This window comes from Cajanus cajan, chromosome 7 (assembly GCF_000230855.2).
Source record: "Cajanus cajan strain Asha chromosome 7, NIPB_CcT2T_4, whole genome shotgun sequence".
NCBI lineage: Eukaryota > Viridiplantae > Streptophyta > Magnoliopsida > Fabales > Fabaceae > Cajanus > Cajanus cajan.
Window position 1 is genome coordinate 31,305,383 of NC_138523.1, and position 24,980 is coordinate 31,330,362.

The following is a 24,980-nucleotide window of genomic DNA, read 5'->3' on the forward strand; positions in this document are numbered from 1 at the left end:
ACGTTCGACCAAATGACAATCAAGGGAGTCCAAATGCGCCCGAGCAACATGATCGTTCGAGCCTTCGATGGTTCTAAAAGAGAAGTGGTGGGAGAGATCAATCTTCCAATCCAAATTGGACCCACTATCTTTAATGTCGAATTCCAAGTGATGGACATTACTCCCGCATACAGCTGTCTCCTCGGCCGACCCTGGATTCATGATGCAAAAGTTGTACCCTCTACGCTCCACCAGAAAGTCAAGTTCATAGTGGGTGACAAACTGGTGACTGTACAAGCTGAAGATGACATACTCATCAGCAAACCATCCACCATACCTTATGTGGATGCAGCGGAGGAAGCTTTAGAAACCGCCTTCCAAGCATTGGAAATCGCCGATGTCGAAACGTTTCCCCGAGAAATGAAGAAGGTAGCCTCCATGCTCACCAAGAACGGATACTTGCCGGGACAAGGATTAGGCAAGGACTCCCAAGGAATCCCGGAGCTACCCATTATCAAGGATAATCCGGGGAAACAAGGGTTAGGATACAACCCTAACAAAGATCAAAGAACGAAGAGGAATCAAGATCCTTCTCGACGTTCTTTAAGCCAGATCTTTAGGAAGGCCGGTTCACAAGCGTCAAGGCCGGTCGTCGTCATCAAGTGTTCTCCTCCTTCCGATAGGGATGTGTAAACCTGATGACTATTAGAGATTACTCCTCGGGGACAGCCCGACCCCCGAGCCTCGATAGGGCACATGTTTCCACTATGATTATAATAAAATCATTCTTCATTATTCATTATTGCTTCTTTTCTTGCTTGCAATAAAATTCTAGACCACATTATTTAAGCCTGTTTGAATGAACATAAGTGAGGTTAAAATCGTCTTAATAATCAATAAACCCACATCATTTTTATGTGGAAGTGTGTGTGACAACTTGGAGCACCTTCCCTTGGCCTCGACAAGTGCCATCATGGATAAAAAGAAATCCTTTAAAATAAAAGAAGCTCGGCAGGAAACCCAAAAAGGGGACTGCGCAAAAATAAGAGCAAAAGACCCGCTAGGAATCCCACAAAAGGGTGACCTAGGCAAAAATTAGGGTTGCAAAATAATGAACAAAAACAAAAGCCCGCTAAAACTCCACAAATGGGTGTTTTAGGAAAAAGTTAGGGCAATCGAAAAACAAAATAAATCCATGATGGTACCATCAATTGAATTCAACAAGGGGCTCAAGAAAAGCTATCCAAGTTGTCAAAGCACAATCATTAATAACAAAGATGTGCTTAACTTCATAAGTGTTTAATCAAACAAGCCTAAACACAATAAGCCTACCAATGGCCAGCCATTCTTACAAAATCCATTTTTCAAAAATAAAATAATCCCCTCTAAAACACAAACTTTTGAAAATATATATCCTTTCCTTCTTTTCTCTCTTGTCCCAACGATTTTTGAATAATCTAGTGGAAACATGGAGATATAGTGGTCAATAGGAGGGTTGACACATCTTCTAAAGAAAGGGAAGAATCATTTGGTTGATGACACCAAATCTCAAATATAATACGCATCATTCCTCGGTTACAGAAGTCGGCAGCGCACAGTCCGTCTGGAGGTATGGAAAAATCCAAACACAAAAACGCATCGGTTAATTCTTTTGAAAAAAGAATCAAATAGAATTAGGTGCATCATACTGCATACATGCATACAGATGATAGGTGTACTGGAAGATCACTTATTCTCTGTTTATTGAAAAAACAAAAAATAAATAATATAAATTTCAGAAAAAACAATGCGCCTGTACCATGTTCAGTACACCCGTACTAAAATCAGGGTTATGAACAAAATTTCAACTCAATACGGGCGTACTGAAATGGATGCGGCTGTATTGGCCATAAAGAAATTTTCAAAGACCTCGTCATGAGGCAATTGCATAAAATAGAAAAAATAGAAAAATTGCTTGTGTATGACAGCAGTCAACAAAAGCCGAAAATGAAAAAAGGCAAGGATATAGAAAATCCAACAAACAAGATTGCACAGAATAACTGAGCCTGGAGAGGCTTGCCGAAAGAATACTCTCAGAATAACTGAGCCTGGAGAGGCTTGCCGAAACAATACTCCCACAGAATAACTGAGCCTGGAGAGGCTTGCCGAAAGAATACTCTCAGAATAACTGAGCCTGGAGAGGCTTGCCGAAATAATACTCTTTCAGAATAACTGAGCCTGGAGAGGCTCGCCGAAATAATACTCTCTCAAAATAATTGAGCCTGGAGAGGCTCGCTGAAATAATACTCTCTCATAATAACTGAGACATTTCTGTACAGAAAAAGCCGAAAAACAACAGAAAAGGCAAAAATACAGAAAAAGCCAAAAAATGACAAAAAAGACAAAAATACAGAAAAAGCCAAAAAATGACAAAAAAGGCAAATATACAAAAAAAAAGACAAAGATTTCACATCTTTCAGAATAATTGAGCCTGGAGAGGCTTGCAGAAATAATACTTCCTCAGAATAACTAGAGCCTGGGGAGGCTCGCAGAAATAATACTCCCCAAAGGGAACCTCAGCTCATGAAGCTAATATCCAACAAGAGCTTCCAAAGCAAGATCGTCAAAATCTCCCAAAGGAAGTACGATCATCCAAGTAATATATCCAAGTCAAAGGACTTCAGACTTCCTCAGTGGAAAGTAGCTCTCCGACTCAGGCATTGAGTGAGGCTAAGCCTGTAGAGGCTTCCTAAATAATACTCTCCCGATCAGACAGAATAATTGAGCCTGGAGAGGCTCGCAGAAATAATACTCCTTCAGAATAATCGAGCCTGGAGAGGCTCGCAGAAAGAATACTCCCTTCAGAATAATTGAGCCTGGAGAGGCTCGCAGAAATAATACTCCTTCAGAATAATTGAGCCTGGAGAGGCTCGCAGAAAGAATACTCCCTCAGAATAATTGAGCCTGGAGAGGCTCGCAGAAACAATACTCTTCCTTCAGAATAGTTGAGCCTAGAAAGGCTCGATTCCCCAGAGATATCTCAAGCTTACACTCACGGGCCAAATTCCCCAGTGAAAGCTATCAGAATGCGATCAGCGAAATCCCCAAAGGAGGCCTGATCATCCAAGAAAAATGTCTAAGGACTTTAAACTTCCCCAATGGAGGATAGCTTTCCAACTCAAAAGCGATGAGTGAAGCTAAGCCTGAAGAGGCTTTCTAAATAATACTCTGGGATGAATAAAAACTTCAAATCCCCAAGCGCCTACTAAAGAGGCATCTCTTCAAAAGGAAGACCAATAAACTATTCCCCAAGTGGAATTTGGCTCTCAGCCTAACAAATGAACGTCAAGATGATCTGCCTAACAAAAGAGGCCAATCAACATCAATCCCCAGTGGATGATCGCCTATCCAAGAGGCATCCCCACAAAAGGGGAAGAAAATCAAAAAGATTAATAAGATTCCCCAAACGGAATTTGGCATCCCGCCAAAACATCGAACATCAAGACTATCTGCCTAACAGAAGAGGCCAGTCAAAAAATCAACATGTCAACATCCCTAGCGGATAACAGCCTACACAGAGGCTACAAAACCAGAAAAGTCAAAAAGAGTCACCCGAATAAGGATAATCGGGATACTCCACCAACGTCGACAGGACGTCAGCCAAACATAAGGCATCGCTCAACTCAGAGAGAAAGAGCATCTGTGTCTATACCCCAAGGAGTCAGAAATTCCCCATGGGTACCAACTAAGCAAAGCAAGTTGGGGCACAAGAACCTATGAATGACTGCACATCCCCTAGACGGATCCCTGCGTTATCCAGCCCCTAGTGGCACAAAATCGAAAAACAACCGTCGAAGCAGCATCATGGACTGCGGAGACAAAATCATCACAAATCCCTGGAAAGGAGATATTCACGCTACCCCCGTCGTCACAAACACGGAGGTATGCAGCTTCCGGCTCGGGCAATGAGCGAAGCTATCTCTAGGAAAAGGGGTACTCATCGCTTACCGTTGTCACAAAGGTACTTAGCTTCCGGCTCAAACAAAGAGTGAAGCTAAGCCTGGGGAGACGGTACTTACAGCTTCCAGCTTGGGCAACAAGCAAAGCAAGACCCTGGAGAGGGCAAACTCAAGTACCGAAGTGTTCAGAAAACATGGAGGTACGCAGCTTCCGGCTAGGGCGTCTAGTGAAGCTAACCCTGGAGAGGGTAAACTCAACCGCCTTATGTTGAGAGGCAGCCACATGTTGAGTGGCAAAGTCTGGAGAGACGGTACTCACCCGCCACATGTTGAGTGGCAAAGTCTGGAGAGACGGTACTCAACCATCAGCGTCATCAGAGGTGCGTTGGTGTCCAAACTTCCGGCTCGAACAAAGAGTGAAGTTAAGCCTGGAGAGACGGTACTCACAGCTTCCAGCTTGGGCAACAAGCAAAGCAAGGCCTGGAGAGGCAAAACTCATACTGCTCACCGTCGTCACAAAGGTGCTTAGCTTCCGGCTCGAACAAAGAGTGAAGTTAAGCCTGGAGAGACGGTACTCACAGCTTCCAGCTTGGGCAACAAGCAAAGCAAGGCCTGGAGAGGCAAAACTCACACTGCTTACCGTTGTCACAAGGGTACTTAACTTCCGGCTCGAACAAAGAGTGAAGTTAAGCCTGGAGAGGCGGTACTCAACCATCAGCGTCATCAGAGGCGCGTTGATGTCCAACTTCCGGCTCGGGCGTCGAGTGAAGTTGGCCTTGGAGAAGGTAAACTCAGCTACCGAGGATGTCAAAAGCGCCGAGGTATGCACCCACCTGGAGAGGCTACTCAACATTTTCCCACCGGAAGACGCTACAAGTCAGAAGGTCGGCACAATACCCGGACAATTGGGTCAACTCCTTTACTTGTCAGCCGGTATACCAAAAGGTCGTCCGACTAAGTAAAGGGGGGGCAGCTGTAGACCCCTAAAATTGTCCGGGTCGGAAATAAAGCTTGAAGACTCTCGAAGACTGAAGGATAATCAGCCAGAAGGACTCCTCGAAGGCCCTAGGAGGGTTCTCTGTAGGTCCAGAGGTCTTAGAATAGCTCAAAATAAAGAAGTGGAGGGAAAAAGCCCAATACGGCCGTACTGAACTCAATACGGCCGTATTGAAGCTTCAATACGGCCATACTGAAGTCAGTACGACCGTATTGACACTTCAATACGACCGCTGCGAACTCAATACGGGCGTATTGAAATTTCTGACTTTCAATACGACCGTATTGAACTCCAATACGACCGTATTGAAGTTCAAAAATTTCAATACGGCCGTATTGGCCCTGTAGGCCGTACTGCGCCTATTCCCTATAAATATGACGTCAATTGGACGTCATTACACACTTTTTCACTCAGTTTTGACTCCCTCCTTGAGAATTCTGGGGTTTTTGAGCAGTGTTCTGCCCTAGAAATCTCTCTGGGAGTCGATCCGACGAAGTTCTGGAATTCCGAGCACTTAGCTTGGAGATTCGAACCTAGTCGAAGGGAAATCCTCCGGATTTCCGTAGTCAAAATTTTATAGGAGAGAGCGAGCGGGCTTGTAGAGCGAGGGAACGCCAAAAAGCTTCCCAGTTTTACGAAATATATAAAAGCACGCTTCAAAGGTTTTCTTCTTAAAATCCTTCCTTTTACTGCTTTCTGTTTGTATATTTAACTGTCATCATGTAGATAGTTAATTTATAATCGCTTATAATAAATAGGGGTAATTTAGTAATTTTATACTGTTATTTTAGAATATAATCTGTCATAGGGAACCCGAAAGGGGCGCTGTGGGGTGCTAACACCTTCCCCACGCGTAACCGACTCCCTTACCCGACTCTGGTTGTAATGGCCAAAGTTGATTTATAAAATCAATTGCCTTATCCCTTTTTCCAATGTTTTGAGTAAAACATTGGTGGCGACTCCACGAACCCTCCTTTTATGAAAACCACTAATCCATGGAGGGTCCCGCTTGGGATTAATATGGATTAGTGAGCCTTTTAATAAAATTGCTCGTTTGACGAGGTCTCAGTTTGAGAATAAGTCATTCTAGCAATCCACATTTTTCAAACAAATAAACGAGTCCAACCATCCTTCGCGAATGCCGAAAGCCCGTTTCGGGCCGGTGGCGACAATAGGCAGAATTTCCTAAAAGGCAAAAGAGATGGAGCATGATTCATGGAAGCAAATAGTCATAAACGCATAAATGAATCATTCAAGCAACATGATACTAGATCCATCAAATTTTTAAGGCAAAAATTAGATCTAGAAAAGATTAAACTCTCAAATGACAAGAACACAAGATGAACAATATGAACAAGATGAACACAAGAACAAGATGAACCACGGATCAAAATTCAAAAGACAAGATGATGAACTTATCTCTTGAAGACTGAAGCTCTTGATACCACTTGATGAGAATCCACTTGGGAATCCTCAAGAACAATGCAATGCTTCTCGGATTCCTTGGAAGGTTGTCAAGGAAGAAGACTCCAAGTTGCACCAAGGTGACCTAGGCTTGCTCTAGCCAAGTCTGGAAGAAGGTGAGTGATCCTAGCTGTACAAAGAGAGGAGCTCAAGAAGGGTAGAGAAAGGATCAAGTGACTTTCGGAGGGAGAGAGTTCTAAGAAGAGAAGTCTCATGTATATAATCCAAAAGTGTTTACATGTTTCGGCCATATAAAATTTATAGAGAAAATTAGGTCAAAGTGAACCATGGGTTAGCCTAAGGTTAAGTGAAACCATGGTATGGTTCACTTAACCTTAGGCGCCCAAAATTTGAATTCAAAATTCAAATTTTGGAGCCTAAACCCGGATCACACCATGTTTACTTCATTTGGAATGTCATTAGGCTTCCATTTGAGTTGCATTTCGGTCACATGTGCACGTGTTGCACATGGCCAAAATGTAAACCAAATGTGAAACTAATTACATTCTAATGCAAATACACATGCAACCTAAATAACCCTAAATTTAAATGACCATCAAATGAACCTCCTAATCTAAATGGCCGGAAATACAAGGCCTTAAAGAAATACAAGGCTCTAAGGCCCAACCCTACACTACTCCTATTCTACTTGGGCTTGAGTCAAAGCCCAACTAAACAATGTGATGGGCTTTCCTTGAGCTTGCGCCTACTCCTCTTATATCCTCCTTGCCATAGCCCTAGTAGTTGGGCCCTTGGCCCATGGGCTTCCTCCATCAGCTCTGTTTTCTCTCCCTACTACTCCTCTGTTCAGGTTCTAAAATTGTGGGAAATGGTGTGAAAATGTTGCAAATCTGGTGCATTTCATGTGGCGGTGAATAGTGCTGAATAATGTCAGAATTTTCCAATAAATTGTGATTTTTGGTTTTGATAGCTAGAATTGTTATTTTTGCCTCAAATTTTGTGTGGTAACTTATTTCAACTTATATTTTGTGTAAAAAATAGTTTTCAGCAAAACTTCAAATGACCATAACTTTGGCTTTGGTTATCGGAATTAGGCAAACTTTTTTTTTCATTTTGTGTAGAAAAAAAAGATCTATCAAACCCAGACTGCAATGTCGTCTGGCCCCAGCTAGATTTTCAAAAAAAGGCCGTTTACTATTTTTTTTTTCTATTTTTGAAGTTTTATTTCCCTATTTTTCCAAACTTTTCTTAGGTAGTTCATATAGCTAGGCTTTGAATTTTGCTCTCAAATTTTTTGTGGTAGTTTCTAATGATTTTAGGATGATATTGGTGCATTATTTTTGATGTTTTCTGAGTTTTCATGAAAATTTCCCATTTTACCCCTACTGTTCACGTGTCCTGATGCATGTGTTGCATGTAGTGCATGACTAGGAACAACCCTGATTTTTTGCACCCATTTGATCCTGAGATTGATAGGAAATTCCATAGACTAACTAGAGAGCATATCATTCCATCTTTAGATAGTGATAGTCATAGTCACAGTGATAGCCATAGTGATAGTCTTAGTGTAACTGTTGCATCTGAGCTTGATTTAATTCAAACAGAAAACATGGGTGAACAACCTTATAATGGACCCCATGAGATGACTCTTAGGGAGATGGCTGCACCTGATTTTAATTATGAGAGTTTGTGCATTCAATATCCTGAAGAAGATGTTCCTTTTGTGCTTAAAACTGGACTAATCCATTTGTTGCCCAAGTTTCATGGTCATGCAGGTGAGGATCCACATAAAGATTTGAAGGAGTTCCATATTGTTTGTTCTACCATGAAGCTTCCTGATGTTCAAGAGGATCACATTTACCTGAAGGCATTTCCACACTCATTGGAGGGAGTTGCTAAAGATTAGCTATATTATTTGGCTCCCAGGTCCATCACTAGCTGGGATGATCTGCAAAGAATGTTTCTGGAGAAATTCTTCCTTGCCACGAGGACCACTAGAAATAGAAAAGATATATCAGGGATCAGGCAACTTGGTGGAGAGAGCTTGTATGAGTACTGGGAGAGATTCAACAAGTTGTGTGCAAGCTGTCCTCACCACCAGATTTCTGAGCATTTGTTGGTGCAATATTTCTATGAGGGGCTGAATAACATGGAGAGGAGTATGATAGATGCTGGAAGTGGTGGAGCACTTTGTGACATGACCCCAGCTGAAGCCAGGAACTTGATAGAAAAAATGGCCTCCAACTCTCAACAATTTAGTACCAGAAATGACAATGTAATTGTCTTCAGAGGAGTTCATGATGTGGCCACTAATGCAGATAAAAAGTTAGAGAGTAAACTTGATGCATTGGTCAACCTGGTGATTCAACTTGCTGCAAATCAAAAATCTTCATCTGTGGCAAGGGTCCGCGACCTTTGTTCTTCAATTGATCATCACACAAATGTATGCCCTTCTTTGTAGCAGTCATGAGTAAATGAGCATCTAGAGGCATATGCTACAAATATTTACAACAGACCTCTTGTCCAACAACAACAACAGCAAAGTTATGACCTCTCCAGCAATAGGTACAATCCAGGTTGGAGAAATCATCCCAATCTCAAATGGTCTAACCAGCAATAACAGCAACAACAACCATCCCCTCCCTTCCAAAACAATGTTGGTCCTAGCAGATATGTGCCTCCCCCTATCCAACAGCAGCAGCAGAGACAACATGAAGCTCCTACACCGCTAGCTCCTCAACCTTCTACTTCTGAACCTTCATTGGAGGAGTTAGTGAGGTAGATGGCTCTTCAAAATATGCAATTCTAGAAAGAGACCAGAGCTTCCATTCAGAGCTTGACCATTCAGATGGGGCAGATGGCTACTCAACTCAATCAGGAACAATCTCAAAATTCAGATAAGTTGCATTCACAGACTATGCAGAATCCGAAAAATGTGAGTGCTATCACATTGAGGTCAGGGAAACAGATTGACATACCCACTATAGTACCTCCACGTTCATTTGCACCTGTGCTAGTACCAATTCCAGCATCTGCACCTGAGCAAAATGATGAACCAGTTGGTGCTCAAAATTTTCATGCAGGTGGACCTTCTTCCAGCACAAATTCTGATTTGCAGCAGCCTCCTGTCCCTCTTCCATTTCCTCCTAAATTGATTCCAAGCAAAAAGATGGAAGTGGTGGATAAGGAGATATTGGAGACCTTTAGAAAGGTAGAGGTGAACATACCTCTACTTGATGCCATAAAGCAAATCCCGAGATATGCAAAATTCTTGAAGGAGTTGTGCACTCATAAGAGGAAAATAAAGGGAAATGAGAGAATCAGCATGGGCAGAAATGTGTCTACTTTGATAGGTAAATCTGTTCTGCACATTCCTGAAAAATGTAAGGACCCAGGTACTTTCTACATACCTTGTATTATTGGGAATAACAAATTTGAAAATGCCATGCTTGATTTGGGTGCTTCTATAAATGTCATGCCTCTATCCATTTTTAAATCTCTATCTCTTGGTCCTATGCAACCTACGGGTGTGGTGATACAGTTGGCAAATAGAAGTGTTGCCCACCCTACAGGTTTCATTGAGGATGTCTTAGTTCGGGTCGGTGAACTAATTTTTCATGCTGATTTCTATGTGCTTGATATGGAGGAGGGATTTTCCCATGGATTTGTCCCAATCATTTTAGGTAGACCATTTTTGAAAATAGTCTGAACTAAGATTGATGTGTATGATGGTACATTTTCCATGGAATTTGGTGATAGTATTGTCCATTTTAATATTCTTGATGCCATGAGACATCCATCTGAAGACCATTCTATTTTTCGTGCTGAGATACTTGATGATGTTGTTGATGAGTATGCTTTTGATTTTCATTCTTTGCATGATAAACATTGTTTTCTATCTGATCTATATAATTCTCTTTCATGCACTGAATCTGATTATGTTTCCGAATCTGTTTCTGAGTTTGATTATAAATCTATTTCAGTATCCGATTTTGATTCCTGTTCAAAAAATAAATCTGATTTTATATCTGATGTTTTGGGTGCTGTTTCTCTGGATATTATTTCTTTAGAGTCAGAATGCACTAACCATGTTTCAGGAAGTACACATGAATCTGACTTGCAGGTTAAGGTACATGCTATGGAACCCTTAGTTCCTTCTACTGTTCAGCCAGCACCCATTCCAGAATTAAAGCCTCTACTAGAAAATCTCAAGTATGCTTACTTGGAGGATGATGGGAAGTTGCCAGTGATCATTTCCACCTCCCTTGATGCTGTTTAAGAGGAGAAATTGTTACATGTTCTTAAAAGCATAAGAAAGCCATCGGTTGGACCCTGGCAGACATTCCTGGTATCAGTCCATCAACTTGCATGCATAGGATACTCTTAGAGGATGGAGCTAAACCAATCAGACAGCCCAAGAGGCGACTCAACCCTGTCATTTTGGATGTAGTGAAGAAGGAGGTGACCAAGCTTCTTCAAGCTGGGATCATTTATCCTATATCAGATAGTTAGTGGGTGAGTCCAGTCCAGGTGGTCCCCAAGAAGACAGGCCTCACTGTTGTGAAAAATGAGAGGGATGAGCTCATTCCCACTAGAGTGCAAAATAGTTGGAGGGTCTGCATCGACTACCGGAGGCTGAATCAAGCAACCAGGAAAGATCATTTTTCGCTAGCTTTCAATGACCAGATGCTTGAGCTTCTGGCAGGTAAATCTCACTACTTCTTTCTTGTCGCCACCGGCCCAAACGGGCCTCGGCGGTCGCGAAGACGGTCGAGCTCGCTTTTATTTTAGTTTTGAAAATGTATTGGATTATTAGAACGACTTGTTCTTGTCGCCACCGGCCCGAACGGGCTTTCGGCATTCGCGAAGGATGGTTGGACTCGTTTATTTGTTTAAAAATATGGATTGCTAGAATGACGTATTCTCAAACTGAGACCTTGTCAAACGAGCAATTTTATTAAATGATTCACCAATCCATATTAATCCCAAGCGGGACCCTCCATGGATTAGTGGTTTTCGCAAAAGGAGGGGTTCGTGGAGTCGCCACCAATGTTTTACTCAAAACATTGGAAAAAGGGATAAGGCAATTGATTTTTCAAATCAACTTTGGCCATTACAACCAGAGTTGGGTAAGGGAGTCGGTTACGCGTGGGGAAGGTGTTAGCACCCCACAGCGCCCCTTTCGGGTTCCCTATGACAGATTATTTTCTAAAATAACAACGTAAAATTACTAAATTACCCCTATTTATTCTAAGCAATATAAAATTAACTATCTACATGATGACAGTTTAAATATGCACACAGAAAGCAGTAAAAGGAAGGATTTAAGAAGAAACCTCTTGAAGCGTGCTTTTATATTGAGTAAAACTGGGAAGCTTTTTGGCGTTCCCTCGCTCTACAAGCTCGCCCGCTCCTAAAAAACTTTTAACTATGGAAATCCGGAGGATTTCCCTTCGACTAGGTTCGCTCCTCAAGCAAAATGGCTCGGGGCTCAAGAACTTTGTCGGATCAACTCTCCAAGTGATTTCTAGGGCAGAACACTGCTCAAAAACCCCAGAATACTCAAGGAGAGGGTTAAAACTATCTGAAAAAAGTGTGGAATGACGTCCAATTGACGTCATATTTATAGGGAATAGGCGCAATACGGCCTACAGAAGCAATACGGCCGTATTGAAATTTTTGAACTTCAATACGGTCGTATTGAGTTCAATACGGCCGTATTGAAATTCAGAAATTTCAATGCGCCCGTATTGAGTTCACTGCGGCTGTATTGAAGCTTCAATACGGCTGTATTGAAGCTTCAATACGGCCGTATTGATTTCAGTACGGCCGTATTGAAGTTTCAGAAACTTCAATACGCCGTATTGAGTTCACGGCGGCCGTATTGAAGCTTCAATACGGCCGTATTAAGTTCAGTACGGCCGTATTGGGCTTCATTCCCTCCACTTCCTTATTTTGAGCTATTCTAAGACCTCTAGACCTACAGAGAACCCTCCTAGGGCCTTCCAGGAGTCCTTCTGGCTGATCTTCCTTCAGTCTTCGAGAGTCTTCAAGCTTTTATTTCCGACCCGGACAATTTTAGGGGTCTACAGCTGCCCCCCCTTTACTTAGTCAAATGGTCTTTTTAGTGCATCGATTGACAAGTAAAGGAGTTGACCCAATTGTCCGGGTAATAAGCCAACCTTCTGACTTGTAGTGTCTTCCGGTGGAAAATTGTCGAGTAGCCTCTCCAGGTTTTGCTTTGCTTGCTGCCCAAGCTGGAAGCTGTGAATACCGCCTCTCCAGGCTTAGCTTCACTCTTTGTTCGAGCCGGAAGCTAAGTACCCTTGTGACAACGGTAGCAGTGTGAGTTTCGCCTCTCCAGGCTTAGTCTCACTCTTTGTTCGAGCCGGAAACTAAGCACCTTTGTGACGACGGTGAGCAGTGTGAGTTTCGCCTCTCCAGGCTTTGCTTTGCTTGCTGCCCAAGCTGGAAGCTGTGAGTACCGCCTCTCCAGGCTTAGCTTCACTCTTTGTTCGAGCCGGAAGCTAAGTACCTTTGTGACGACGGTAAGCAGTGAGTGCCTCCTTTCCAGAGATAGCTTCGCTCATTGCTTGAGCCGGAAGCTGCATACCTCCGTGTTTGTGACGACGGGGTAGCGTGAATATCTCCTTTTCAGGGATTTGCGATGATTTTGTCTCCACAGTCCACGATGCTGCTTCGACGGTTGTTCTTTTTGATTTTGTGCCACTGAGGGATGGATAACGCAGGGATCCGTCTAGGGGATGTGCAGTCATTCACAGGTTCCTGTGCTCCAACTTGCATTGCATTGTTGGTACCCTTGGGGAATTTCTGACTCCTTGGGGTATAGACACAGATGCTCTTTCTCTCTGAGTTGAGCGATGCCTTATGTTTGGCTGACGTCCTTTTGACGTTGGTGGAGTATCCCGGTTATCCTTATTCGGGTAACTCTTTTTAACTTTTGGATTTTGTTGCCTCTGTGTAGGCTATTATCCGCCAGGGGATTTTGTCATTGGTTGTGATTGGCCTCTTCTGTTAGGCAGATCATCTTGATATTCAATGATAGGCTGAGAGCCGGATTCCGCTTGGGGAATGATTATTGATCTTTTTATGATTTTTCCTTTTGAAGGAGTGCCTCTTATGTAGGCGACTGAGGAATTGGAGTTCAGTGTTCGGCTGAGTGCCGGATTCCGCTTGGGGAATATTTATTGATATTTTTTGATTTTTCTCCTTTTGCAGGGATGCCTCTTGAGTAGGCGAATTATCTTGATGTTTGATGATTGGCTGCATGCCGAATTCCGCTTGGGAAATATTTATTGATATTTTTTGATTTTTTCTCCTTTTGCAGGGATGCCTCTGAGTAGGCGATTGGGGAATGAGGGATCTTATGTAACCCAGAGTATTATTTAGGAAGCCTCTGCAGGCTTAGCCTCACTCGACACTTGAGTTGGAGAGCTATCTTCACTGAGGAAGTTTAAGTCCTTTGACTTGGATATTCTGCTTGGGAGATCGTACTTCCATTGGGGATTTTGACGATCTTGCTTGATAGCTCTTGCCGGGGATTTTGAATCCAAGAGCATGAGTTGAGGTTCCCTCTGGGGAGTATTATTTCTGCAAGCCTCTCCAGGCTCAATTATTCTTTGAGGATGAGGAGTATTTTGGTAAGCCTCTCCAGGCTCGGTTATTCTGTACAAATTGTTTGTTGGATTTTCTGTATCCTTGCCTTTTTTATTTTCGGCTTTTTCTGTATTTTGCCTTTTCTTCTGATTTGGCTTTTTCTGTATTTTGCCTTTTTTATGTTTTTGGCTTTTGCTGTACAGAATTTAAATTGCTAGAGAATTTTGAATTCAAAAGTGGCAAATTTCATTACTAAAAATGAATTTGTACAAGGAAAATTTGAGAAATGGGGCTAAGCCCAACCAAACTAATGCATAAAAAAAAGCAAGAAAACAGAAGCCAGTCCTAACTCCTCTGCCGGCGGGTCCTGTGGCGGGTCCGGGAAGCGGCGATGCATCCAGACGGAGAGGTTGTCGAACCCCTGCACCAAGGTATCTAGTCGAGCATCTGTACTCTGCTGCCATGTGCCTATGCTATGCTGAAAAGCATCGAATCGAGTATCGATGCTTTGCTGTAAAGCGTCAAAGCGGGCATCAAAGTAGGCCCTATCCGACTGCGAAGTGCCGGTCTCTGGCTGTGGGCTGCCATCGCCCTCAAAGTCGAGGTCATTGAGGATGTCGGCATAGGCATCGGGGCCATCTACTCGTACAAACCCCCCAGCTGATCTAGTAATGATCCTCATGCTAATCAAAGTGGTAGCACCGATCAGCTTTGGCGCCAGCGCCCTTGGCTCTTCGCCATCGGGGCATCCCCATGTCTCCGCCAGCTGTGAGAGGAGTGGGGCGACCAAGATATACCCCTGTCTAGACTCTCCTCCCTCTCGTGTCCCCAGCTTCTTCACATGCTCGAGGAAGAAATATCCAGGGTTGGCCTTCCGTCCGGTGGCCATGCAATATAATGCCAGCAGGTCCGGACGAGTAATCGACTCGGGGCTCTTGGACCTGCCATGGATAGTACTGGTAAGGATCTTGTGGCAGATCCGAAGAGCGGTCGGAAGCCGGGAGCCCTTTACCCCTGAATGGTAATCTTCTCGGCCAGTGAGCAATCTCCACATGTCAACCGGAGTCCACTGATCAGGCCACTCGCATATGGCATCACGAAATTCCAGCTGATCAGTGCGGCTGAAAAATCCTGCCTGGACATTGAACTCGTCCAAAGTCAAGGAGCAGTACCCCTGATTCATCCAGAAGTCAACCGAGCAGACATCTTCCCCATAACTGTTCGTCGACTCAGTAATACCGACGGAGGCCAGGAACTCCTTCGTGGCTGTCAAGTACAGCTGAGAAGGGGAATCAAGGAGAAATTCCCATCCTATGCTGCCGAAGTAACCCCTGACGTCATCCTCCAAGCCCACTGCTCGGAGAAGGTCAAAGTCGAGCACCCTTGACGGCTCGAAGTTGAATGTCTCTATGAGCTCCAGCCGTTGCCTGTGTCGATCCGTCATCTCACGTCGAGCTGGGGCTCTCTGTCTTTTTCGGGATGACTCTGCCATTTCTGAGAAGTTGTCTAGGGTGCACTCACAAACAAAATATGCAGAGAATGAAGATTGTTATGCAAAAATGAGAGGGGGGAGGCTTATTTATAGAGAAGTTTTCGCCAGTACGGCCGTATTGAATATAATACGGCCGTATTGGCTTTACCGTTATTGTACAAATGTGGCAATCAATACGGCCCGTATTGAATGGAATACGGCCGTATTGAGCGTCAATACGCCCGTATTGTGTTTAATACGTCGTATTGAATACGAAACGTTGCTTCAACGTTCACCTTGATACGCCCGTATTAAACTCAATACGGGCGCATTGATTGATAATTTTTTTTTTTTTTTTTTTTTTTAAGAATAAACAGAGAATAAGTGATCTTCCAGTACACCTATCATCTGTATGCATGTATGCAGTATGATGCACCTAATTCTATTTGATTCTTTTTTTTTTTTTTAAAAGAATTAACCGATGCGTTCTTCTGTTTGGATTTTTGCCATTCCTCTAGACGAGCTGTGCTCTGCCGATTTCTGTAACCGAGGAATGATGCGTATTTGATTTTGGGATTTGGTGTCATCAACCAAATAATCCTTCCCTTCCTTTAAGAGATGTGTCAACCCTCCTATTGACCACTATATCTCCATGTTTCCACTAGATTATTCAAAAATCGTTGGGACAAGAGAGAAAAGAAGGAAAAGATATATTTTCAAAAGTTTGTTTTTTAGAGGGGATTGTTTTATTTTTGAAAAATGGATTTTGTAAGAATGGCTGGCCAATGGTAGGCTTATTGTGTTTAGGTTTGTTCGATTAAACACTTATGAAGTTAAGCACATCTTTGTTATTAATGATTGTGCTTTGACAACTTGGATAGCTTTTCTTGAGCTCCTTGTTGAATTCAATTGATGGTACCATCATGGATTTATTTTGTTTTTCTTCTTTTTTGACGGCCCTAACTTTTGCCTAAAACACCCTTTTGTGATGTCTTAGCGGGCTTTTGTTTTTGTTCATTATTTTGTAACCCTAATTTTTGCCTAGGTCACCCTTTTGTGGGATTCCTAGCGGGTCTTTTGCTCTTTAGGATTTCTTTATCCATGATGGCACTTATTGAGGCCAAGAAAAGGTGCTCCAAGTTGACACACACACTTCCACATAAAAATGATGTGGGTTTATTATTAAGATGATTTTAACCTCATTCATGTTTATTCAAACAGGGTTAAAATAATGTGGTCTAGAATTTTATTGCAAGCAAGAAAAGAAGCAATAAAGAATTAATGAAGAATGATTTTATTATAATCATGATGGAAACATGTGCCCTGTCGCCACCGGCCCGAAACGGGCTTTCGGCATTCGCGAAGGATGGTTGGACTCGTTTATTTGTTTAAAAATAGTGGATTGCTAGAATGACTTATTCTCAAACTGAGACCTCGTCAAACGAGCAATTTTATTAAAAGGCTCACTAATCCATATTAATCCCAAGCGGGACCCTCCATGGATTAGAGGTTTTCATAAAAGGAGGGTTCGTGGAGTCGCCACCAATGTTTTACTCAAAACATTGGAAAAAGGGATAAGGCAATTGATTTAAAAATCAACTTTGGCCACTACAACCAGAGTTGGGTAAGGGAGTCGGTTACGCGTGGGGAAGGTGTTAGCACCCCACAGCGCCCCTTTCGGGTTCCCTATGACAGATTATTTTCTAAAATAACAGCGTAAAATTACTAAATTACCCCTATTTATTCTAAACAATTATGAATTGACTATCTACATGATGACAGTTTAAATATGCACACAGAAAGCAGTAAAAGGAAGGATTGAAGGGAAACCTCTTGAAGCGTGCTTTTTATAAAAAATGAACTGGGAAGCGTTTTGGCGTTCCCTCGCTCTACAAGCCCGCTCCTCGCTCTCCTAGAACAAAATTTTAACTAAGGGAATCAAAGAGATTTCCCCTCGACTAGGTTCGATCCTCAAGCAAAATGGCTCGGGGCTCAAGAACTTCGTCGGATCAACTCTCCGAGTGATTTCTAGGGCAGAACACTGCTCAAAAACCCCAGAATACTCAAGGAGAGGGTTCAAACTATGTTGAAAAGTGTGGAATGACGTCCAATTGACGTCATATTTATAGGGAATAGGCGCAGTACGGCCTACAGGGCCAATACGGCCGTATTGAAATTTTTGAACTTCAATACGGTCGTATTGGGGTTCAATACGGTCGTATTGAAAGTCAGAAATTTCAATACGCCCGTATTGAGTTCGCAGCGGTCGTATTGAAGTGTCAATACGGTCGTACTGACTTCAGTATGGCCGTATTGAAGCTTCAATACGGCCGTATTGAGTTCAGTACGGCCGTATTGGGCTTTTTCCCTCCACTTCTTTATTTTAAACTATTTTAAGACCTCTGGACCTACAGAGAACCCTCCTAGGGCCTTCGAGGAGTCCTTCTGGCTGATTATCCTTCAGTCTTCGAGAGTCTTCAAGCTTTATTTCTGACCCGGACAATTTTAGGGGTCTACAGCTGCCCCCCCTTTACTTAGTCGGACGGCCTCTTGGTGTATCGGCTGACAAGTAAAGGAGTTGACCCAATTGTCCGGGTATTGTGCCGACCTTCTGACTTGTAGCGTCTTCCGGTGGGAAAATGTTGAGTAGCCTCTCCAGGTGGGTGCATACCTCGGCGCTTCTGACATCCTCGGTAGCTGAGTTTACCTTCTCCAAGGCCAACTTCACTCGACGCCCGAGCCGGAAGTTGGACATCAACGCGCCTCTGATGACGCTGATGGTTGAGTACCGCCTCTCTAGGCTTAGCTTCACTCTTTGTTCGAGCCGGAAACCAAGCACCTTTGCGACGACGGTGAGTAGTGTGAGTTTTGCCTCTCCAGGCCTTGCTTTGCTTGTTGCCCAAGCTGGAAGCTGTGAGTACCGTCTCTCCAGGCTTAACTTCACTCTTTGTTCGAGCCGGAAGCTAAGCATCTTTGTGACGACGGTGAGCAGTATGAGTTTTGCCTCTCCAGGCCTTGCTTTGCTTGTTGCCCAAGCTGGAAGCTGTGAGTACCGTCTCTCCAGGCTTAACTTCACTCTTTGTTCGAGCCGGAAGCTAAGTACCCTTGTGACAACGGTAAGCAGTGTGAGTTTTGCCTCTCCAGGCCTTGCTTTGCTTGTTGCCCAAGCTGGAAGCTGTAAGTACCGTCTCTCCAGGCTTAACTTCACTCTTTGTTCGAGCCGGAAGCTAAGTACCCTTATGACAACGGTAAGCGGTGAGTACCCCTTTTCCAGAGATAGCTTCGCTCATTGTCCGAGCCGGAAGCTGCATACCTCCGTGTTTGTGACGACGGGGTAGCGTGAATATCTCCTTTCCAGGGATTCGTGATGATTTTGTCTCCACAGTCCACGATGCTGCTTCGACGGTTGTTTTTTGATTTTGTGCCACTAAGGGCTGGATAACGCAGGGATCCGTCTAGGGGATGTGCAGTTACTCATAGGTTCTTGTGTCCCAACTTTCCATTGCGTAGTTGGTTCCCACTGGGGAATTTCTGATTCCTTTGGGTGCAGACACAAAGATGCTCTTTCTGATGTGAGCGGTGCCTTATGATTGGCTGACGTCCTTTCGACGTTGGTGGAGTATCCCGGTTATCCTTGTTCGGGTGTCTCTTTTGGTTTTTGATTTTGCTGCCTCCGTGTAGGCTGTTATCCACTGGGGGATTTTGTCGTTGATTTTGATTAGCCTCTTCTGTTAGGCGTATCAGCTTGACGTTCAATGATTGGCTGAGAGCCAGATTCCACTTGGGGAATGATTATTGATTTTTTATTTTTTCCTCCTTCTGCAGGGATGCCTCTTGAGTAGGCGACTGGGGATTTGGGGATCTTATGTATCCCAGAGTATTATTTAGGAAGCCTCTACAGGCTTAGCCTCACTCAACACTTGAGTTGGAGAGCTATCTTCACTGAGGAAGTTTCAGTCCTTTGACTTGGATATTCTGCTTGGGTGATCGTACTTCTATTGGGGTCTTTGACGATTTTGCTTTGATAGCTCTTGCTGGGGATTTTGAGTCCAAGAGCGTGAGTTGAGGTTTCTCTGGGGAGTATTATTTCTGCGAGCCTCTCCAGGCTCAGTTATTCTGTGCAAACTGATTGTCGGATCTTCTGTATTCTTGCCTTTTTATTTTTTGGCTTTTTCTGTATCTTGCCTTTTTTCATATTTTTGGCTTTTGCTGTACAGAATTTAAATTGCTAGAGAATTTTGAATTCAAAAGTGGCAAATTTCATTAAAAATGAATTTGTACAAGAAAAATTTGGGAAATGGGGCTAAGCCCAACCAAATTAGTACATGAAAAAGCACTAAAACAGAAGCCAGTCTTCACTCCTCTGCTGGCGGGTCCTGTGGCGAGTCCGGGAAGCGGCGATGCATCCAGACGGAGAGGTTGTCGAACCCCTGCACCAAGGTATCTAGTCGAGCATCGGTACTCTGCTGCCATGTACCGACACTATGCTGAAAAGCATCGAATCGCGTGTCGATGCTCTGCTGAAAAGCATCGAATCGCGTGTCAATGCTCTGCTGCAGTGTGTCGAAGCGGGCGTCAAAGTATCCCCTGTCCGACCGTGACGTGCTAGCCTCTGGCTGCGGGGTGTCGCCTCCCTCAAAGTCGAGATTGTTGAGGAGGTCGTCGAAGGTCTCGAGGCCATTTACTCGCACAAACCCCCCTCCTGGCGATCTAGCGATGATCTTCATGTTAATCAGGGTGGAGGCACCAATCAACTTTGGCGCCAACGCCCCTGGCTCCGCACCATCGGGACATCCCCATGTCTCCGCCAGCTGTGAGAGGAGTGGGGCAACCAAGATGTACCCCTGTCTGGACTCTCCTCCCTCTCGTATCCCAAACTTCTTCACGTGCTCAAGGAAGAAATATCCAGGGTTGGCCTTCCGGCCGGTGGCCATGCAGTATAAGGCCAGCAGATCCGGTCGTGTAATCGACTCCTGACTCTTGGACCTGCCATGAATGGTACTGGTGAGGATCTTATGACAGATCCTAAGAGCAGTCGGGAGCCGGGAGCCCTTCACCCCTGAATGATAATCCCGTCGGCCAGTGAGCAAACTCCACATCTCAACCGGGGTCCACTGATCAGGCCACTCACATATGGCATCTCGGAAGGCCAGCTGATCAGTGCGGCTGAAAAACCCTGCCTGGACGTTGAACTCGTCCAACGTCAGCGTGCGGTATCCTTCATTCATCCAGAAATCCACCGCGCAAACATCCTCCCCGTAGCTGTTAGTCGACTCCGTGACGCCGACTGTGGCCAAGAACTCCTTCGTGGCCGTCAAATATAGCTGGGATGGTGGATTAAGGACAAATCCCCATCCTATAGCGTCGAAGTAGTTCCTGACATCATTCTCCAAGCCCACCGCTTGGAGAAGCTCAAAGTCGAGCACTCTTGACGGCTCAATGGTGAACGTCTCTATGAGCTGCAGACGGTCTCGGTGTCGGTCTGTCATTACGCGTCTGGCCGGGGCTCTCTGCCTTTTGCGAGAAGATTCTGCCATTTCCGATAATCTCTCTAGGAATGCACTCACAAGCAAGGAATGTGGAGAATGAAGGAAGGTATGCAAAATGAGGGAGGGGAAGCCTTTATTTATAGGCAAAATTCCGCCAATACGGCCCGTATTGGATTCAATACGGCCGTATTGGCCTTTCCGTTGATGTACAAAATCTACAACCAATACGGACCGTATTGGATTCAATACGATCGTATTGGGATTCAATACGATCGTACTGGATTTTAATACGCCCGTATTGGAGTTGAAACGTTGTGCTTAACGTTAACTCCAATACGACCGTATTAATACCAATACGGGCGTATTGGATTTTTTCTGATTTTATGGTTTTTTTTTTTTTTTTTTTTTTTTTTTTTTTTTTTTTTTTTTTTTTTTTGATAAACAGAGAATAAGTGGTCTTCTAGTACACCTATCATCTGTATGTATGTATGCGAATGAGATGCACCTAATTCTATTTGATTCAGTTTTTCAAAAGAATTAATCGATGCGTTCTTTGTTTGGATCTTGCCATTCCTCCAGACAGACTGTGCTTTGCCGATTTCTGTAACCGAGGAATGATGCGTATTTGTTTTTTGGTGTTATCAACCAAATGATTCTCCCTTCCTTTAGAAGATGTGTCAACCCTCTTATTGACCACTATATCTCCATGTTTCCACTAGATTATTCAAAAATCGTTAGGGACAAGAGAGAAAAGAAGGAAAAGGTATATTTTTCAAAAGTTTGTGTTTTAGAGGGGATTGTTTTATTTTTGAAAAATGGATTTTGTAAGAATGGCTGGCCAATGGCAGGCTTATTGTGTTTAGGTTTGTTCGATTAAACACTCATGAAGTTAAGCACATCTTCGTTATTAATGATTGTGTTTTGACAACTTGGATAGCTTTTCTTGAGCCCCTTGTTGAATTCGATTGATGGTACCATCATGGATTTATTTTGTTTTTCCTTTTTTGACGGCCCTAACTTTTGCCTAAAACACCCATTTGTGATGTCTTAGCGGGCTTTTGTTTTTGTTCATTATTTTGTAACCCTAATTTTTGCCTAGGTCACCCTTTTGTGGGATTCCTAGCGGGTCTTTTGTTCTTATTTTGTGCGGTCCCCTTTTGGGTTTCCTGCCGAGCTTATTATCTTTAGGATTTCTTTATCCATGATGGCATTTATTGATGCCAAGAAAAGGTGCTCCAAGCTGTCATGCACATTTCCACATAAAAATGATGCGGGTTTATTGATTATTAAGACGATTTTAACCTCACTTATGTTTATCCAAACAGGGTTAAATGACGTGGTTTAGAATTTTATGGTAAGCAAGAAAAGAATCAATAAGAAATTAATGAAGAATGATTTTATTATAATCGTGATGGAAACATGTGCCCTATCGAGGCTCGGGGGTCGGGCTGTCCCCGAGGAGTGATCTCTAATAGTCACTGAATTTACACATCCCTATTAGAAGGAAAAGGACACTTGATGACGACGACCGGCCTTGACGTTTGTGAATCCGCCCTCTTAAAGATCTGGCTTAAAGAACGTTGAGAAGGATCTTGATTCCTCTTCGTTCTTTGACCTTTAACAGGGTTGTATCCTAACCCTTGTTTCCCCGGATTGTCCTTGATAATAGGTAGCTCCGGGATTCCTTGGGAGTACTTGCCCAATCCTTGTCCTGGCAAGTATCCGTTCTTTGTGAGCATATGGGCTACCTTCTTCATTTCTCGGGGAAACGTTTCAACATTGGCAATTTCCAATGCTTGGAAGGCGGTTTCCAAAGCTTCCTCTGTTGCATCCACATAAGGTATGTTGGATGGCTTGCTGATGAGTATGTCATCTTCAGCTTGTACAGTCACCAGTTTGTCACCCACAATGAATTTGACTTTTTGGTGGAGCGTAGAGGGCACAGCTTTCGCATCATGAATCCAAGGTCGGCCTAGGAGACAGCTGTATGCAGGAGTAATATCCATCACTTGGAATTCGACGTTGAAGATGGTAGGTCCAATTTGGATCGGAAGATTGACTTCTCCCACCACTTCTCTCTTAGAACCATCGAAAGCTCGAACGATCATGTTGCTCGGGCGCATTTGGACTCCCTTGATTGCCACTTGATCAAAAGTTCTTTTGGGCATCACATTCAAGGAAGACCCGTTATCCACCAAGACTTTTGCGATGTGGTACTCCTTGCACTTTACAGAGATGTGCAAGGGTTTGTTGTGATTAGGTCCCTCGGCGGGGATTTCTTCATCGGTGAAAGTGAGGTGATCATTAGCCGTGATGTGGTTAACAATTCCCTCAAACTTGTCTTGGGAGATGGTATGCGACACATATGCCTCGTTCAAGACCTTCAACAGAGCTTGCCGATGCGGTTCGGAGCTTAGGATCAATGACAACAAAGTGATCTTTGCTGGTGTCTTGTGAAGTTGATCCACAATGGAGTACTCGCTTTGTTTGATGAATTTTAACAGCTCATCAGTCTCCTCCTCGGATTCTCTATCTTCCTCGGTTTTCTCCTTTTCTTTTCCTTTATTCTTGGGAGCTTTATCGTGCAGATCTTCGGGAGTGTAGATCCTGCCACTCCTAGTCATGCCCCCAAGTCCAGCGATGTTGGAGATATCACTGCCGGTAGAAGTATGGATGTCGTATATCCATGGCACAGCCTTATTTGATTCGTAAGGGAAAGGTCTTGGAGCGACAATCCTTAACGGCGTGGGGCCTTCCCCTTTTTCTATCTTGACTACCAACAACGGCGTCGTCGTGTGTTCGCTTTGCGTAGTTGTTGGTTTGCATTTTATCACAAATGGCGTGCGATCCATTCTGAACATACACATCGATTAATTCTTTCTTTTTATTAATCTTTATTATTAATTACTAGGAGAGATAAATGCAAAATGAATGACTAATGTGATGCAAAGGCGATAAATCTCAAGAATTCGATTTTATTCATTGAAGAAAGTGCACAACTTTTTATACAATGCTTTGAAGCAATTTTTTACAAAAAGAGAAAAGCCGGTAGAAACCCACAGGCGGGTTCATACGTCGTTGCCATTCTTCTTCGGCTTCCTCAACATGGCGTGCCATTGCTTCAACTTGCAAGTGGACGGCTTGGCTCATATCATCACAAGTCTTCTGAGCCTCCTTCGCTTTCTGAATGTGATAGTTGATCATGGCCTGCAGCTCGTTCAGCTCGTCTTCGGCTCGATCTTTCTCCTCTTGGAGTTTAGCCATTCGTGCCAATCCTTTCCTTTCCTTTTTGCGGAAGTCGGAAAGGTTTGCGGCTTGTCGTTGAGCGACTTCCCGCCATTTCTGTGCGTCGGATCGAGTCGATAGCAAGTCCTCTTGCATGTCCCTGATCAACTGTGCCTGCTTTGCACGTTCGGCTTCCAGGTGCGCTATCTTTGCGTTGACTTCTTGGAGTTGACTACTCGGTTCAATTTTTTGCATTTTGGATGCCCGAGTAGTCTCCTCATTGAGGTTAGCACACTCATCCTTGAGCCGCTCTATCTCGTGGTCCTTCTTCTTGCATTGCCTTTGAAGACCGTCAATAGTAAAACTGGATTCTTCATTTTTCTCTTCAAGAACTCTCATTTGAGCTCCCATAATTTCCAGCTTTTTGGTCAAGGCGTCGACTTGTTCTTGCAATGCCTTCCTTGTTGCTGTGGTTGCACAAGAAGTGGATGGTTGAGGCACCACCCTCTTGCTCCTCCATTCCTCATAATCAATGGAGACGGATACCCGAGGCTTTCCAAGTTCGAGATCTCCCTCATAGGTTGGTCTCTCCCACGCTCTTATGACAGAGTGCATATCCCTTTGATGTTCGGAATCATAGGAGAAACACGACCCTCCAAGCTCCTCTTTAGTAGGAATAATTTGGGTCCTCATTAGTTGTCTCATAACCAATTTAGGCGAGTAGGCTATGCAACCTCTGAGGCCCATCAATGGTATGCTTGGATAACTGCCGCATCTCGTCAATATATGGCTCGGATGGAACCAAGGGCAAACCCATGTGAAGTGATTAATGTTCCACT

The 24,980-nt window shown here is 43.8% G+C and overlaps 2 protein-coding genes across 2 annotated transcripts in view; both read left to right on the top strand.

The window, feature by feature from the left end:
* The first annotated feature begins 9,187 nt into the window (after positions 1–9,187).
* LOC145949944 (uncharacterized) lies at positions 9,188–10,048 on the top strand. Its single transcript, XM_083060853.1, has 2 exons — positions 9,188–9,734; positions 9,912–10,048. Exons 1-2 carry the CDS (start codon positions 9,188–9,190, stop codon positions 10,046–10,048), a joined length of 684 nt encoding a protein of 227 aa, XP_082916979.1.
* Positions 10,049–10,707: 659 nt separating this feature from the next.
* LOC145949945 (uncharacterized) overlaps positions 10,708–24,980 on the top strand; it is a 95,569-nt gene continuing 81,296 nt past the window's right edge. Inside the window, exon 1 of the mRNA XM_083060854.1 lies at positions 10,708–10,846. Within this exon, the coding sequence (XP_082916980.1) occupies positions 10,708–10,846 (139 nt within the window). The remainder of the gene's footprint in view (positions 10,847–24,980) is intronic.

Coding starts and splice junctions, on each gene's coding strand:
- LOC145949944 (XM_083060853.1), top strand. CDS start 9,188: ATGGGGCAGATGGCTACTCAACTCAATCAGGAACAATCTCAAAATTCA. Junction 9,735..9,911: donor TGAAAAATGTAAGGACCCAG/GTACTTTCTACA, acceptor CCCACCCTACAG/GTTTCATTGAGGATGTCTTA.